The sequence below is a fragment of the Micrasema longulum genome, unplaced genomic scaffold (assembly GCF_059751315.1).
Source record: "Micrasema longulum isolate JH-2025_06_02 unplaced genomic scaffold, ASM5975131v1 h1tg000099l, whole genome shotgun sequence".
In the NCBI taxonomy this organism is placed as follows: Eukaryota; Metazoa; Arthropoda; class Insecta; order Trichoptera; family Brachycentridae; genus Micrasema; species Micrasema longulum.
In genome coordinates this window covers 690,312-709,565 of record NW_028277305.1, presented here as the reverse complement: position 1 = coordinate 709,565, position 19,254 = coordinate 690,312, and the positions used below count along the sequence as shown (strand labels likewise).

Sequence of the window (19,254 nt, the reverse complement as noted above, 5' to 3'; positions counted from 1 at the left end):
GACCTCCGTGATGTAGTGGTTAAGACGCTTGACTCACATATGGAAGGTTCGGTCGATTTCCGGTGAGAACACAACAATTAAAAATGTGATTTTTCTCAATGCTGTGTGTTCTGTGCTAAAATTCATTACAATTGAGCCTTATGGTCTGTTTCAGTGCAAATAAAATAAATAAATAAAAAAATCAACTAGCCAAATAAAATAAATAACAAAAAAACCTGCGTTTAATAAAATAAAAATAATTAGACCCATTTTTTCCCATCCATTAATAAGTGGCATTGCTCACACCAATACCAGTTTCATGGCTAAACTTTGAACGCGTGAATCTCAACTCCGCGTGTTTGTGAGTTAGGTCACTTCTGCGCTTACCCCCTCATTTGGTATCAAATTAACTTGCATTCCGCAATGAACGCATGTTTTCGAATAATTGCATCTTTCCTTACCATCTTCAAAGTTGTAGCACGGGCAGATGGGGTTGTCCGCGTAGCTGGGGCACTCCCCGCCCTGGGCCCTGGGCGCGCCGGGGGCCCCCCCATCAGGCGGGCCCCCCGGCCCATCCAGGGCCCGCACTAGCGTCCCCAGGAGAAGGGCGCAGACCAGCATCACGTCACGCCACACAACATGGCCGGCGACCGCGCAACGCCAGGCGCCAGGGCTGCTGGGCTTACTTGGATTCGTTTTGTTGATTTCTTGATCTTTGCCTTCGAAAATTTTTTCGTTGTTTTTATTTTTCATCCACTGGTTTCCATAGTTTTTAGTTGATTTTACTGTCACCAACTAACTGTCCTGTGAACAAAATAATAACAATTAATTTTATATAAAAGGCTGCACACTTGGGCCACATAGTCCACGGAGAGAACTTTTTACAGCTTATAGTGAAAGTTAAGATAGAGGATTGACGGGGTATAGCAGTGGCGAGCGGTGATTTTTTTTATAAGTAATCTACAAAAAATGTTCATATATTTTTACCTATATAATAGAAAGGTACATGATATAAGAAATAAATAAATGGATATCTTTTTTGTAGTTCTGAGACCCTGCTTCAGTTAGTGACAACACAACATACAAATAATCTATCAAATCGACTCAAACAGCAATTATTTTTAACTTCGCGATATAAGGTATGTACTGTATTCTACACTATTTTAATACAATACTTAAACAAAAGTTAATAGTTAATAGTAATATTTAGAAGATAATATTATTAATATATTATAACAGAGATAAAAAACATTTTACATATTTGAACATATAAGTCTAGGCATTTACAGAGCTTATGACCTGTCATTGGCTGGTTTAAGTGGCAATTTTACTTACTCACTGTGTAACATTTACCATTTTTCTCAGTTTCGAACATCTTTATTCCTAAATTCTTCCATCAGTTGATATTTGTTAATATGGATGTTTTTAACAAAGGCAGAATGGTAAATGTAACACAGCACATAAAGTGGCCCTTTAAATTAGTCTATTACAGGTAAAAAGCTTTGTATATGCCTGAAATTCTAAATTTATTTTATTTAGTAGTCATTTAAAAGGGTGTTATAACACTAGAATATTTCATAGTCCCTGGACTGAATATATAATAATACATAGTACCTGAAAGCGTAAGACCGATCATCTCACCTTCATGTAACAAAAATGATCAAGATACGCTGCGATTGGTGTACCAATGCAGTGCCCTATGCGCTATTAGGTACGGAAAGGGAACGTTGATGATGATGAGACTTTTAGATTCTTTACTATGAAACGTTCTACATCTCTGTTGTAATATATCAATATATATAACTCCCAAGGGGCATCAGTCCAGTACTCGTATGATTTTTTTTTGATAGACTCAACATATTGTAGATAATATTATTATTATTATGATTGAAATGCAACATGAATTATGAATAAAGCCAAAAAGGGCCACGTCAAACGCCACATATCCAATGTTAACTAAATAGAGTTGATGTTTATAAACTATACTTTGTGGTAAATATCAGCTACGTCAGAATAGTTATTACCGAGTACATGGAGTCAATTTAGAATAGCATTAAAAGAGTCTACTTTTCGTGAATTGTTGCAACTAAATGGAGGTACTTGACGATTCATTCGTCCAAGTAGCTTGAAGTAAATGCGTGCTAATAGTTTTAGGCAATCCCATGCAAAGTTGACAATCGCAAATAAATTCAATAAATTTTTAATTTTTCTTCTTTCAGTTAGCTTTACAAAGCTTCAAGTATTTAATAGGAAGTCATAGATAATAAATTCATATCTGATTCCGAGTTTGAAGTTAACGTATCTTAAAAAAATATTTTGAACTCTTTCAAGAGTATATTAGAGTATATAGTTAGGTTGTTTAAATTTTCTTGGTTTGATAAAAATAATATTTATTTATGCTTTATTAAGTTAGTTTGTAACATCTTATGAAACTTAACTATTAAAACTTTACATTTTTTTAATCAAAATTTCTCATTAACATATTTTTTCAAATCAATTTGAAATATTTTGATTTTTTCTATCTCCTTTATTTCTTAAGGTAACTCATTTTACAGCTTCAATCATCCGTACAGTGAGTTTTAAGAATCTGTTTTTCTCCTCATTGGTAATTTTATCCTTTTTTATCCCTTGTTTCATATGTATGACATTGTTGGTTAAATTTTATTATTGTTTTTATTTTATTCATCCCCTTAATTATTTTATGTATAAAAATTGCGACATTACATTTAATTTGCTGCTTTACTGTAAGCAAGCCTATTTTTGTGTGCATTTTTTTTTTACATAAGAATAGGTATTTATTTAAGGTACAATCCTTATCGCCTTATTTTGAAGAATTTGTAAATTTTAAATTTCTCCCTCATTACATAAAAAAAGAAAAAAAGAAGAGTAATTTATGTGTGAACATATGATTGTTTTAAATATATGAACACTACTCTTTACATCTATTACATTTCGCAATAAATGATTTTTTTTTGTTACATATTGAGAATGTGTTTTGAAATTTAAATATCTATCCAAGTAAACCCCGAGAAAACCTCCTGTAATATGCTGCTACAGTAGTAAATGTGTGGTTCAATAATTGTGTTATAGTACTTTATGGTTTGAAGATACAAATACAATCAGCGTTGTAGCTTGGGGCTGGCCAGGTGGGCGTCTGTCATGGGCCCAGCTTTCAGGGGTTAACTTAGCAGACCCATAGCTTCGCGTTTTTATTTTAATTACTAAAATTTGGCAAATTTAAGAACATTTTAAGGTACGTGAAGTCAAATTTAGTTTAATCGGAAATTTTATTAAAACGTTTTACCCGGTAATAAAAAGCCGTTGACCACAATTTTCTGAGTTCAGAGATAGCGGATATCCAAAAAATTGACGTTAATGTATCGAAAATGATATCCATTGAAGAGTTTGTCAGCTCTTTTGAATTCATGTTTTGTCTTACAGTGTCGGCGCTGCCATTTCTTAGGAATATAAATATTTTCCCCAATGGAACATCTTCTGTGTTCCTTTCTCTGGGATCGTTGGACCATTCACGTTCCGTTAAAGTCTTAAACGTGCTTATCAAACAAAAGCCTTCAAGTACATAGCGAGCAGGCTTAAAGCTCTGAATGACAGTTACATCATCCCTCTATACCCACCCGTTGAAAGGGTTGTTTGCTATCAGAAGGGGTAATTTTAAAACTAAATTCTTAGAGATGTGGGTTGGTACCTATTGGGTTACAAATCTTTCCCAAAAGAAGTGTTTACACGGAGTTTTCCAGTACTTTACTGTAAAACTTCCTTTAAAGAAGATTGAAAAATAAATTTATGTCCTTCAGAGTAACTAGTCGTTTGTGCTTTCACACGTATGCCGTAAAAGTAATAGCGTTAGCAGAATTTTGAGATTGAAAATATATGGGACATTTACTACCTTTCAACGACACCTTCGATTTTGAATCAAGTGAAATCAATTGGCAAATTTTGTCATGATTCAAAATATCATAAAAAGTACTCTATGGTAGGGGTTCTTTTGAGCATGAGATTTATTAAGTAAATAATGTTAATAAATGATACTAAATATTATTAAATATTTGTACATAACAATTTACCGACTTTTTTATGTCTACCAGTTTTAAGACGTACCCGTCTCTTCTTTAGGATATCAATTTAACCAAAATGCAAAACCTACTATACGCCTTCACCATATTTGTTGCACATTAATATAAAACAAACATGCCATGCATTTTTATATAAGTAACCCTGAGTGTTCAGTGGGATTTGCATGTTAGTTTAATTAGTATCCTGACGAAGAGATGGGTACGTCTCGAAATTTGGTGTTGTGGTCCCGTGGCAAGTGTCTCGGACTCACGGCTCAAAGATCCGTGGTTCGAATGCCACTCTACCCCAACTTGATTCTCATTTTATAATAGTGAGTTATTTACAACTCGTTGAAAATGGCTCTAAAAATGAAATATTTGGGTAAATCATAAGAACGCAAATATTTATTTTTACTAAAAAAAAACCAGTATCCATAGTTATGTATAAATATTAAATAACATTTTGTAAAATTTTTGACCACAAAGTTAATGCTTAAAATAAAATAAATGATTTTTAAAAGGGTGTTAATTTTAAAATTAATTAATTACTCACGTAATTTTGCATTACATTCCAGTAAAAAAACTTATATTTTACATTTCTTCAGCCATTTTTATCTTTGTACATTATACTTAGGCATTAAATCGCAATTTTTTATTTCTTTGAACGTAAAACAATTTAGTGATTATTTTTGTATATGAAATTATCATTTTAATGATAATTAGTCATTTCAATTAGAGACGTAGGTATAAGATTATAAATCTAAGTTTCTATTTCAAGAAGTATTTAAGAATGCAGTTTTTAAATACTTGAATTCAAGTCTTGAGCATAAACACAAGCGCATTATATTTTATATTCGTTGTTGTTATCATCGATATCCAACTCAGTTTTTGATAAATATCTGCATTGTTCATGCAATATATGTGAATGTATAGGCATAGCAATGTGTAAGTATATAATATATGTTTAAGTTGCGAGCGGCACGAAGCGGCCGGCTCTGTTTATTCGGAATTTGTCGGTCACATATTCTATTTGAATTATATTGAAGTCTATGAATTTGATTATTGTTAAATGAAATATCGGAGATTCATTCAGTATACAAGTATTAATCGAACCTATCAAACTGTGATCACTTGCGCCTAGAGTATTTAAGGATCCCGGTCAAGTATTTCACAATATCTTACACACGAAATTTCTGAACACAACATATCACAAGAATGTATTTATTTTTAATGATGGTTTTTATTCAACCCCTCATTTGCTCATCAAACAACCCCTTATCAAACAATGAATTTATTTTTGTACCTTGAAAAAATGTTTAAATATTTTTAGATTTGAACTTATGGAACTAACTTTATAAGTTTATTATAAAAAAAGGTGAATAAAAAACATTTCAGAGAAGAAAATAAAGAAGTTTAGGCATGTAGAGGGCTTATGACCAGTCATTGGGAAAATATTGTTGATACACAATACAACACATCCAAATAATAAAATCACTAGATCCTCAACACAAATACATACTAATACCCCCTTCGGACAAAAGGATTTTGAATATTATGCAATTAAAATCTATAACCTTATTTCACTGTCTATTAAAACAATTAGAAATGAACAAATGTTTAAAAAGGCCAAAAAAATAAATAGTGACTGGGTAGAAGTAAAATGGATTGTCTCATTCGCCCAAACCAATATTGAATAAGCTGCTCCACAAATGTATAGTTTAAGTTTGTTTTTGCTGTTTTTTTGTCCATTAATAAAGGTGTACATAAATTAAATATAAACTTAAATACGTCGTGATTTAAATTTTCTGTTAATTTTGTTGAGTATCTCTGTATATTCAGTCTTCTTTGTTTATTTTCACATGTAAAAATATTTAAAAAATAAGTATAGTGTGAAGCGTCTTCGGCAAGGATAACCCCGATTATTCTTTATTTATAATGGGACAAAAATGAATAAATAAATAAAAATCCAATTGTCCAAATAGTATACATTTAAAAAAAAAAATTCAGGTGTTGCCTAGTTTGTAGGTGAAATAATTAAATCAGATTATTCTCACTCGCTGCAACAAAGGTTTCAGTTCTTTAACTTCACAAACATCAACAAATGAATGAATTGAAGTAATGTAGACATTAGAATATAAGCAGAACAGTGAATGTTATACAATGTGTAGTGTAGCCACATAAACCAGCCAGTGACCCGTTTTAAGCCCTGTAAATGCCTAGACATATATATTTCTATTTTTAAAACGTACTTCAGCTCTGTTGTAATATATTAATATTAACAGCTTCTTTGGGAGTTAAATTCAGTGATTGTCTTGAAAAATTGGACAAACTCAAAGCATTCTTTTTAAATAAGTTTATTTGAGGAAATAATTGAGATGTCTTAGAATTTCACAAGTTTTTGCAGATGATGCACTAGTTTACATATCAGGAGATAATTATGATACAGTGATAAATAAAATTAATTACGATTTAGGAAATGGTTAAAAGTAAATAAATTGAAATTAAATTTATCAAAAACAAAATATATGAATATTGGGAAAAAAATAATACCACAGGGTTACAAAATCAATATTGATAATTTGAATATAAATTATGTGGACGAAAAAAAGTATCTCGGGGTCCACTTGGATAGATATTTAAATTTTAAAAAACATACTCAATATGTAACAAAAAAAAAAAAAACATTTATGGGAAGATTACGAATTGAAATAGATTTGAAAAGTAGTATTCTTATATATAAAACAATAACATGTCCACACATAAATTGCTGTTCTTCCATTCTTTTTTTATGTAATGAAGGAGAAATTCAAAATAAACAAATTCTTCAAAATAAGGCAATGACGATTATACTCAAAAGAAATATATATTCTAATGTAGAAAGAATGCACAAGGAAATTAAATTGCTCACAATAAAGCAATAAATTAATTATAAAGTGTCAATTTTTATACATAAATTAATTGAGGGGATGAATAAAATAAAAACAATAGTAAAATTTAACCAACAATGTCATACGTATGAAACAAGGGCTAAAAAGCAGATAAGATTACCAACGAGGAAAAAAACAAAATCTCAAAACTCATTGTACAAGGGATTGAAGCTGTATAATGAGTTATCTGAAGAAATAAAGGAAATAGAAAAAATTAAAATATTTAAAATAATTTTAAAAAATAGGTTATTGAGAAAATGGAAAAAAAAAAGTAATATTATTAAAAGTTTATGTTAGTTCTTAAAATGTTATGAACTAACTTAAAAAAGCATAAATAAATAAAAAAAAGTGATGATTTGCATCGTAGAAGTTTTAACAACCTTGATGCAACTTTAATTATCTGATATCTATCTATGTAGAGTATTCTTAACGAATGTTTGTACAATGTACACGTTACGTAATAATGAAGTTTGGTAATTAAATTAAGCTTAAAGACTGTATCTTGATAAAACTAACTTGTTTAAATCAAGAAAACGTAAAATCTTTTATTACAACATGTTAATTTGTCTGTGGGAATAAAAAGGAAATGGCAGAACATTAAAACATCACAACATTTGGACGAAAACAGTTGGACGAAAGCGCAGATATATATTTAGTAAATAAAAATTAAAAGTTTTAATTGTGCACGCATTTTCAGTTGTCTGTAGTGTAGTGGATAGTTTGTTTGACGACCAACCTTTCGTTCCCGGGTTCATAGGCAAAAATATTTAATATTGAAATAAATCACTCATTTGAGTCTATGATTTCGTTTTTTTTTCAATGATTTTTTAGCCTGTTTAGCCTTTTTGTAAAATTTTCATTGAAAATAAACGTTAAATTGGCATTTTTCAATAAAAAGTTATAAAAGGGTCATCTATGAATAATTAGTTTCATATTTTTGTTAAGAGTCACCTAAGTATGGGTGCTTAAACTATCAATAATAAGGAGCAGAAAGGGAATGATGATGACGATACAAATGTTATAAATGCGAAAACTTGTTTGGATTCGTGAATGTTAATGATGCACGAAATCCGAATTAGTTTTGTCGTTCAACAATAAGGATTTTCCCGATGGAATTTCATATTTTTTTAGGGTGAAAACAAGCCTGATCGGTTGCTGTTTTAACTATCGCAATACGAAAAAATGGCGTTTCGTTAGTCTATGGTGATGTTGCATGGTTATTTTGTTTTAATATTTATTAATTTATTGTTACTTTGAATTAATTTCTCCGCTAAGAATTCATTATTTCAAATTGTTTTTTTTTATAGAGAGTGATATTTTTTTCGTAATGAAAAGTATCCCAATGCCAAAAATCACGTTGATAGATTGTTCTGTTGCGACGTGAAGAAAACACAAACAAAAAGACAAACACTTTTTTTTGCCTTTACAATATTAGCATGGATGTACGGATATACTGTTAAATAATCAATTTTCTGTAATTTATTTAAAAAAAACAATCATATAAATTAGACCTGTTAGAGCAAAATATTTTTTCAACTAAAAAAAAAAGAGAAGATATAGGTATTCAGTTTTGTATTCTTTGTAGATTTAAATGACATTAATTATTATTTGATTAAATACCTATCTTTGTCAACAAACAAACTTTATATAAAATAAAGCGTTTTATTCAATATTAATCGGTATTTTTTTCGATTCGACGATAATATTATGTAATCTTAAACAAAAATATTTAGCCAAAATTTCAGCTTAGTTTGTAAAATACTTTTACAAAAACACGGTTTTGCGAATAACATTTTCAGTTCATTTTCGCCTAATAGAAATTGTGGAATACTGTTTCCGACTTTATTATTTTATCAGTAAATACGTGACAATATTGATAAAGTTTTTCAACTCGCTAAATTAGCTGATTTTATTTATATGGTATTTTTATGATGAAACAAATCTGTTTTCCATAGTAAACATTCTGTTATTTAACTCAATTGTTCGAACTGATTTTTTTATTAATATAATACTTGGTTATAAATCTTAAACAGATTGTTAATAATGAAATAAATAAGTTTATAATGTAAAAGTAAAATATCAATTCTTGAATGGCTGTGATGTCACAATAGTGTACATATAATGATACAAGACTTAATAAATCGCTCTTATTTTTGTAAATGGTTAAGTTGTATTTTTTGTAATCTTCAAATAGATATTTTCTCACAGAATTTTTTTTTTTTTTTTTTTTTTTTTTTTTTTTTTTTTTTTTTTTTTTTTTTTTTTTTTGCACCACAACAGGCCAGGAGGCCTAATTACAGTGGTGAATTACATCACAGAGCACCCAGGCTTGAGAAAAATCACATTTTTTTAAATTTTTTGTGTTCTCACCGGGAATCGAACCCGGAACCTTCCGTGCGTGAGTCAAGCGTCTTGACCACTACACCACGGAGGCCAATTTGCTGGATTAACAAAAAATATATTTACCCTTGCTACGCAAATTAATGTAACGCCAATACAGCAAAACATCTGAATTAGAGACAGCACGAATATTGAACTCATAACAAGGGAGACGGAGCCGTTGTTCTGTGGCCAGTGTTTGCGCGATTGGATAGAGATTCTGTCGGTTATTGACAGTGATGAAAGATGCACGCATGTAAGATGACCCACGTTTTTATGATTTTTAATTTATTTCGCTATAACAGGGCTACACAATACGTTTTTTTCATAAATCATGTCAAAAGATTTATTAAACAGTATGTCTCTATGTTTATTTTATTTTCCAATGCCTGAACTTTAAAATATTCCTTTTAATCGCGGTAACACTATGTTACATCACCGTGTGAAAAGAAATTATTTACCACAGTTTTTTAAGAGTTAAGAGACCTAACTTAACATAGATGAAAATCCCATCGCGAAATAACAACAAAAAAAATAATATTTTAAAATTATTCCCTTTGCCCGCCTTATGGTGCACAGGAAACTGAATTGGTACAACAAACGAAGCGTATTTTGATCATTTTTGTTGCATAACGGTAAGATGATTAGGCTTGCGCTTCAGGTACCAGTCCAGTGACTGTGAAATATTATATTGTAAAAACACCCTTTTAAATAAATTTTTCAAATCAACCTTATCGGGAATCGAACATGAGACGTCTTGCATAGTAGGCAGACGCGCTGAGCATTGCATCACGAGGCCGACAAATTATATTTTATACCAAAAGTTATTTTAACTTCTGGTAAGTACGAGATTAAATTTTACACTTTTTGATTATAGCTTTGTATCAACCAGTTTATTTTCGAGTAACGTCGACCAGTTTTGAGTTTAAAAAAAAACATCGTCATGATTATAGAACAACGACGCTTATGATTTAACTAACAAATACAACATTGTATGAATTAATGGAATAAGAGTAATATTTGTTATTTTTTAAGTATAGTAGTACTCGTATGTCAATTTGAGAGTTGTTTAGCGCCAAAAATTACGACTTACAGTTCATTAATCCTTTGGAAGCTCATATTGGTGTTTGTTGGTGTACTATCTGTTGTTATTTTTACATTTTCTCAATAAAAGACTAATTTTATAAATTGCTTACATATTAAACAGTATTTTTGTATTGGTTTAAATCATGGATATTACGCCGAGAAAAAGGGAAAAGATTATTTATTTATTTATTATTTAAGTGAACATACATCAATGGCTTAGAAGCAGATTGCAAATGAATGTTTTGTGAGTCAGGGAGCAGTCAGCAAGGTTATTAAGCAGTAAAAAGAAACAGGGTAAGCTGAAGCAAGGAGAATTGGGAAATTTGGAAGAAACCGGAAAACTAGTGTCCGAGATGATGAAATATTTTTAATCAGATATAGTAAGTTAAACTCCAGAAAACAAGTTACGGACTTCAACGAGATTTAGCAGCCGTGGAGGTGATGATGTATGACTCAACAGTACGAAAAAGACTCATTGAATCTGGAGGAAAAGCCATTTGACCACAGAAAAAACTACTCCTGACGGCACGTATGATGAAGCAAAGGCTCATTTGGGCTAGAAAATATACCAAATGGACTGTTGAAGACTGTAAGAAGGTGCTGTTTTTAGATGAAACTCACTTTCTAGTGCAGAAATATCGCACAAGATTTGTTAGAAAAAGTGGAGATGAAAAACTTACTGTTGCTCAAATTGACCAAACGGTGATGTATCCCGTAAAGAAGATGTTTTGGGGCTGCTTTTCGTATATGAGGACCGAATCTTTGGTACCAATAGAAAGAATGATAAATAGATTGAGTATAAAGCTCTATTGGAGCAACACTTGAGTACAGAACTGAGTAAATGTTGTCCTAATGGTGGGGCTGTATTTCAGCAGGACTCAGCTCCTTGTCACGTATCGAAGTTTTTGCTTAGGTATTTCAGTGATAAAAAAATAACTCTTTTAACTGGCCTGAAAATTTACCTGACCTTAATCCTATAGAAAATTTTTGGGCAATTTGTAAATCTAAAATACAAAAATTGGACTGCAGCACCAAGATAAAGATGATAGACGCTGTTATTCAGATGTGGTTTTGAGATGACAGAATAAAAGAAAATTGCCGAAGTTTAATCGATTCCATGCCAAAACGTGTTCAGACTGTTATAAAAGTAAAAAAGACATACATCCTATTAAATAAAAATATATTTTATGATTGTACGTCACCTGTAACTCAAAATATTAATAAAAAACGTATTTTATGATTACAAGGAACTTTAACAATGTTTGAGTATATCCAAATGCTTGCAAAAAATATGGATGTCTAGGCATTTACAGGGCTTATAAACTGTCATTGGCTGGTTTAAATGGCTACTTTACACACTGTTTAACATTCAAAATTCTGCCCATGTTTGAACATCCACATTTCCTCAACTCTTCCATCTGTTGACTTTTGTGAAGTAGAAGAGCTGAAACCTTTATCGGCAATGCCTAGACTTCCATGTTCCCTTCTCAAAAATGTTTTCCCTCTCTGTTGAAATAAAGTTAAACAAGGTATTTTATTCCATTAATTCGCACAATACTGTAGTTTATACAAATTTGTACATAAAAGGCGTATAATGTTAATAAAAATGATAAATAAATTAAGAAAGAGCTTAATTTATAACTTTCTATAATACTTACCTAGCATTTATAAAAGATACACAAAATGTGTAACGGATGTACGTAAGTTGTTTCTTGATGCGTTTATTATTCGCTTAAATGTTGTACAGAATAGGGAAAAGTTTGTTTCGGGGTAGTACATATACACATATAATGTTGGCAACCAAACAATTTGTAGTAGTTAAAAGTTTCTAAAACATTTTCAGGGCGACACTTAAGGATTCTTGGATGTGAATTTGCTTCAAGTTAAATAGAATATTGTAAAACCATGCATGAATACAGAAGAAGACAGTCTTGTCCCAAGAGCGGCGAATAAATTCATAGAAAAGGGAATATGGAATTCTAGCCTTTTACAGAGCTAACGATACTATTCTTTGAATGATCACTTTATACAATAATATTCACCATTTTTATAAATTCGTTTTAAACTCAAAACACTTTGTAACGAGACCACGTAAATTTATTTTGGTGTACTAACTAGATATTATATGAAAACATAGATTGTTAAATAAAATTAATCACGTGTCCTCAATGTAAATGCCAATTCAATAAACAAACCATCACGCCATTTCCCCGTAAGGATAGGCAGAGAGGATAGAACGCCATATCATTATGCACTTGCATACACACCTCACTTCCTCTACGTTCATACATCTTCTCATTCACGCACGCCGATTATTCCTACTCTTAACATGTCCATCTTCAAGTATTTGATGGTCTTGATTGTGCCATGTCTTTATCGGTTTTTTTCGTTTTCTGCATCCATCAACATTCGCATCTTCGATCTTTCTAACCGTTCTTTTGCTGTTCATTTGCTCTACATGCCTAAACCAACGTGGCACCCCTTTCTTGATTCTGTCAATAATGCAAGTCTCAGCTTTACATAGTTCACGGATCACGCCGATTCAATACATCATATTATAAGATTTATTTTTACATTTTGACTGTCTTTTAAGTTTTTTGCGAGGATATCTACCCTTATTACACAGTCAAAGCAATATTATATTCATATATAATTTTGGGTGGATTAGAAATACATAAAAAATAATAATTAATTAATAAGCGTTTTTTCATTTTGTCAGTTATTGTGAAAAAAAAATCTTGGTTGTTTTCACAAAATATTTAATCATTTAACTTGTCAAAACCTATAATCGGTTAGCGTAAAAAAATTAAACAGTAAATATATTATCTACGTTGTTATTATTAGAACACACATAAGTATATATTTATGCCCTAATTTAAGAAAAAAAAACAAATAATACTATTATTATTTTGTTTAGTATCATTTTTTTTGTTAATACTTTATATTATAAAAAAAAACTTACAAGATATATAAAAAAAGGTTTTAAAAAAAAATGTAATAAGCCGCCAAGCCTTTATTTTGAGGCTTGTTAACAGGTGGGCTAGAGAGAATATAGAAGGAGGTAATTAAAAATACTCCACAATACCTAGACCAATTGAGAAAAAAATCTATCTCGGATTTTTTTCTTGCAACTGGCGGAAATCTAACTCGCAAAACCAGTTTCACAGTTAGCCGTCAAACCAACTGCACCACAACGCCTTTCACTGTTTTCATATAATTATGAAATAAATTGTTGCTAAAAAGGGTTGATTTGTAAAAGAAACGCCAAATAAAATAGGAAGTACGATATTCAATTATTAAAAAAAATACAAATATAAAAATTTCATGATTATAAAATGGTGAACGAAAATGATGATTTAAATTAAAAGAAAAACCAGGCACCTTAAACAAAAATGTAAATCTCTGTAATGAACCTTAAAAACATAAACAAAGTTCTCAATCTAATTCCACAAAAAGGAATAAATTTTTGGCCACAATTTCAACTCCACTTTAATTTCAGTCCCAACTCAGATATTGCTAATCTTTCAGATAAATCTGAAATGTTGTAGAACTCAGAATGGGTAAAATAAAAGTTGCTTAATTAGGAGTACATAAGTTCAAGAGGGTTGCGAAGATCGAGACAACTTGCATCGTTATATTTCTTGGGACTATTCTGGGACATCTTAATTAAGCCCTGCTTTCCGGAGCAGACAATTTCAATGATGTTTCTGTTTTAAATAACGACTTGAAATTACAAAATCAAATGGCGAAACTTGTTGTATCTATGTAGGTACTAAAACTTGCAGTCAAATATCTATTTTTCTTTTATCTTAATGAAAACGTTTTTAAAACAACTTAACTAGGTATTTACCGTAGAAAATAGTTGAAGCGTTTAAATCATTACCTACCGATCGTCTAAGCTATATTTTTGGGAATTACGAAAACATCATATAAAACGGTTGGCTGCGCGCATAGGTCTGCATTGGCCAATTATTGTCACAAACTCTCAACACCCCAATCCAACCTACCTTGCCTATCCAGCTAATATTGTTTTCCGTACAATCTCTTTGTCAACCGCTATCAAATCTGGGTCCAAAAACCACCTGGCCGCTATACTACTGTCAGAAGCAAAAAGGCAGTTATTTTCAAACTCTCAAAATTTTGAAATATGATGCTGTTTAGCATTTATGAATTTTATGCAACTTTAAAAAAACCAGTAATAAATCATAAAAAAAAACACAATATGTCAATTATTACTAAAGTATAAAACCTGTGTAAGTCATATCTACACCGAGTTTTTGCTTATGAATCTCAAGATATTGTACATTGAAATAAAATATATAGAGATAACACTCCATATAAATCCGAGCTAAAAAGTCGCCCCAAAAGGTAAGGAATGACCAGCGGAGGGAGCATGTATCGCCACGTCATATCATGTCGACTTTGACAAGCAAAACAAGTAGAACAGTAAAAAGTATGGATTGTTAACATCGGTCTACTGTAAGATCTATACAGTATGACGCTTCCTTCCGCATACGCGTCACCTTTGTTTATCGTTTCACTATATGCCCGACTAACCAAGCAAGACAGAGACAAGAGATGGCTGGTAATATATTAATCAAACGTTTTTTTAACATTGAAATAGCTATTTTAAAGAAGCATTGATTAAGACAAAACATTACTTACTGGTGAAAGGTTATACTATCGCTTTTCCAGATCGATTTGTGCAGTATCTTAGAGTACATTTTATAGGCATTTTAGTAATTGCTAGGAGAAAAGTAGCCGGTGAACTCTCGCAACAGACTAAAGTCCATTCTATCAAACATATGCCAATTGGCCGCAGGTTGAGGGAACATATTTTGAACGCTCATGTTTACTCTTGTTATACTCGGATATCTCAATAATATTGTCTTATTACTTAAATCACTTAAAAATATTGTATCATTTTTCATATATAAATATTTTTTTTACTGCTCATTGCTATACATGTATCAAACGGTTCAACTTTTTTGTAGAACACCTGATATTTAACTCATTTTGTGATTTTGGTCAAAAAGCTGCTTTTGATTAAGACGAGTGGTGTTTAGAAGCTCGTTGCTGAAGGTTTTTCGCGTTTAGCGTATATTTCACACCACAGCAAAAATCTTCCCGGCTCAATAAAAAAGTATAGAATAGATTGACTTTTATGGTATAATAATAATTTTAAAGATGATTTTCTTTATTGATTGGGAGGTGATTGCATAAACCATTATACCATGAGGCCGTCTAATCTCCACTCAATTTCAAAGTTTATCAAAGTTTCACCCGCGAGTAGAAACTAAAAAAATAAAACGAAAAAAGAAAATAATGAGTATGTATCCACCCAACGTTATTTTACCAGGCCGGATAAGTTGGTACGATACGTGTGAAATGGGTCTATCGAAACCGCATCTTAGTAGGACAGTGGCCAATATTTATGCCACTTTTTATAAAGGTATTTTTTGTGGTTATTATCAATCGATAATTAAAATAATGTACTTATTTAAACACTAATGTACATATAGACGGTGATCAATACAAATCAGACTTTTTCGAGTTTAAATTTGTCCTGTGCATTATGATAAAAAAAGTGGCATACATTGCCACTGGCCATTTGAGTGTATGATTTTGCAGTATTTTTTTGTATTTGAACAGTTCAAATATGTCAAAATACTGCAAAGTCATACTCGCAAATGGCCAGTGACAAATTTGCTACCGCTTTTATTTATTTTTGTTATAACTGTACACGTGCATAACAATGATTTTAGATGAAAATTATCAAAGAAAATGTCTTTTATAAAATTAAGCATAAATATTTGCCACTATCATATAGAGGGTTAATTATGTCGCGTGTCAGGATCTACACCCTTGTGAAAATTTATGTGAACATGAAATTTATTATTTTAAAATGTGTTTAATTCATAACTCTCCAAACTCGAAGGAACATGGCTGATGCCATTTTTATGTATAAAACTTTGAATAACATGATAGATTGCCCTAAGATTCTGTCACTTATTAATTTTAGAGTCCCAGTAACGCAGACCAGAAACCAATCTCTTTTTAAAATTTCTAAATGTAAAACTAAATCTTTTCAAAATTCATTTGTAAATAGAACCTGCCATATGTGTAATCAAAAATTAAATTGTATTGATATTAATAACATATCTTTAACTTCCTTTAAAAGTGAAATTTCCAAAAATAATTCAAGTTATGATGTTGCGCCTTGAATCCGCAGCCTATATTATGCAGGTGATGTGCAGTTCTGTATGTAGGCACATAATAAATGAACACTGTATGGTCAACTATAGTTGTATTATTTATTGTAATGTGCAACTGTGCGACCAATATTCATTTACATTTCTAGTAATATTATAAGTTTTGTATGATTAGTTTTATGTTATGTATAATTTTTATGTGACAACATTTACAATAACAATATTATGTGGAAGCCTCTAATTGGACTTTATGATATGTATTTATGGTATAACTGATTCTTAAAAATGTATAAATGTCTGTTGGCTTTCCAATGAAATAAAATAAATAAATAAAATATGTAAATCACTTGCAAAATTAAAGAAATAACATTTAATATGTACAACTTTGGCTAAATAAGAAATTATTACAAACAATATTTTATTTGTCACTAAAGTAAAATTACACAAGCGTATGAATAACACACCAAATGAAATATTTTAATTTTCAAGCTATATTTGTTGCTTTAAAATTTTTATTATTGATTGAACAATTGTTTATTTACAATATTTGGTGTTTTGTCTAAATGTTTGTACACAAAAGGACAAAAGGAGAGGACTGGATTTTACTCGGGAGTCATAAAGATAAACAAATTACAATAGGGATGGAGAATACCTTCAAGAAGGGAATATGGAAGTCTAGGCATTTACAGGGCTTATGACCTGTCATTAGCTGGTTTAAGTGGCTACTTTACACACTGTGTAACATTCACCATTTTGCCTATGTAAGAACCTTTATTTTTGTGTAACTATGTCTTCACAACAATAAAGGATTCAGCTCTTTAACTACACTAAAATTAACAAATGTAAGAATCAAAGAAGTATGGATGTTAAAACACAGGCAAAATAATAAATGCTGCACAGTGTGTTAAGTGGCTGCTTAAACCAGCCAATAACAGTTCATATGCTCTGTAAATGCCTAGACTTATATTCCCTTCTTTAAGGTATTCTCCATCCCTGTTGTAATTTGTAATTCTTAATGACTCCCGAGGGGGTGAAATCCAGTCTTTTCTGTCTGTGTTTACGCAGGACATTCTGGTTTACATATGGTGCTTAAAATTTTTTTTAAAAAAGGCTTTCAAATTTTATATTATATACATATTTTTAAAATTTTTATGTATTCATACAAAAAAACATATTCCAAAAAAATAAAGTGAAAGCATGCATATTATTAAATTATATTACAAATAAAAATTATTATAAAGATTAATTTTAGTAAAAATCTAGACTACACGCTTAATAGTACCATATATAAATCTATGCAATGTTTCGCGCATTCTCCTGCAATGATCTATTCCCTTAGGTAAAATCAAAACTTGTACACTTCTCCTTAAATCGTTTTGGAGAACCTAATATGCTCACCCAGGCCATTAAACACTCTTGGGTCTACCATAAGAGAAATTCCTCTGAGTGAAAGAAATAAAAAAAAAATAAAAACATACCTACATCAATAAAACGAAAAAGGATTTTCAAGAAACTAAAATTATATTTTTATATATGAAACATATTCCTCAGCTTCCTGTCTAGTCTTTTTAGCAATCCATTTACAGACTTCAGTTTTGAAAATATTGTTTTTCATTTTGTTCGCCAATATGTCCTTGCTTAGGGGCCAGAAAAGTAAAATGCTTTTGTCCGTAATTTGTTTTTTTCTTTGGGGAGAAGTATTGTCTTTTGTTTTTGCCTGGTGTCGTAAATTTGTTGTCCGTCATTATGTCTGTCAGGATTTTGATGAAAATGTCTTAAAATTGTTTTTATGTAAATTTGTCTTATGTCTAGTACTGGGAATTCTGTAAAAAATCCGTCTGTAGAGTATTGGTAAGGCTTTTTGTTGGCTACTCTTAGTAAGGCTTTTTGTGCTTTCATTAATGGCTTATTCCGTAACTAATAGTTGATGTGCTAGAGCATGGTATACATTAATTAAAGTTAGATGTATGATTATTATTTAGAAACTTCGCCGGTTTGTCTTTAAACCTTATCCTTATTATGTTATATAATCATTGTTGACTGTTTGTTTCTGTAAAAATAAATTAATAAACATTTGAAAAAATTGGTATGTGTAGTTAATTAGCTAAATTGTTTAAATTCGCATATTTAAATATGCAGATGAATGCAGGTGCATTTTTACATATATAGAGCGAACAACGCCTTCAGCAGTACAAAGTTATGCGTACTAACCTGCTAATGTATGAACAGGTAGGGTGAGAGGTTAGTTTTGAATTATTCAAATGCGACTTGTAACAAAAACTTGTAACTGCAAGAAAGCAGAGGGATGGGACATGGCGTGCGGCACTGAAAGAAACATTTATAAGGACCGTTAGCGCGAAGTGAGCAACAAGACTTTAAATTTAAAGTGTGCAAAGGGGATTCTGGATTCTGTGTACGTTTTAATATTACAAGTGGATCCAAGGCAACTTCAAGCGTTATAGGAAACATGTGTACGAAGTTTGTGGTTTTGCGTTACGATCTGCAACTTTTGCATTTTCTGAATGTGCTGGTTTTTTGTTTCATTTTGAAAAACCGTAAATGATCATTTTTTTATAGTTAAACAAAATATTGAAACGA

The 19,254-nt window shown here is 30.9% G+C and overlaps 1 protein-coding gene across 1 annotated transcript in view; it reads right to left on the bottom strand.

Annotated features, from left to right (window-relative positions):
• LOC148284656 (uncharacterized) overlaps positions 1–19,254 on the bottom strand; it is a 214,745-nt gene that overhangs the window by 15,542 nt on the left and 179,949 nt on the right. Inside the window, exon 3 of the mRNA XM_088237032.1 lies at positions 441–783. Coding sequence (XP_088093158.1) covers positions 441–732 — 292 coding nt within the window. The 5' untranslated portion in view covers positions 733–783. The remainder of the gene's footprint in view (positions 1–440; positions 784–19,254) is intronic.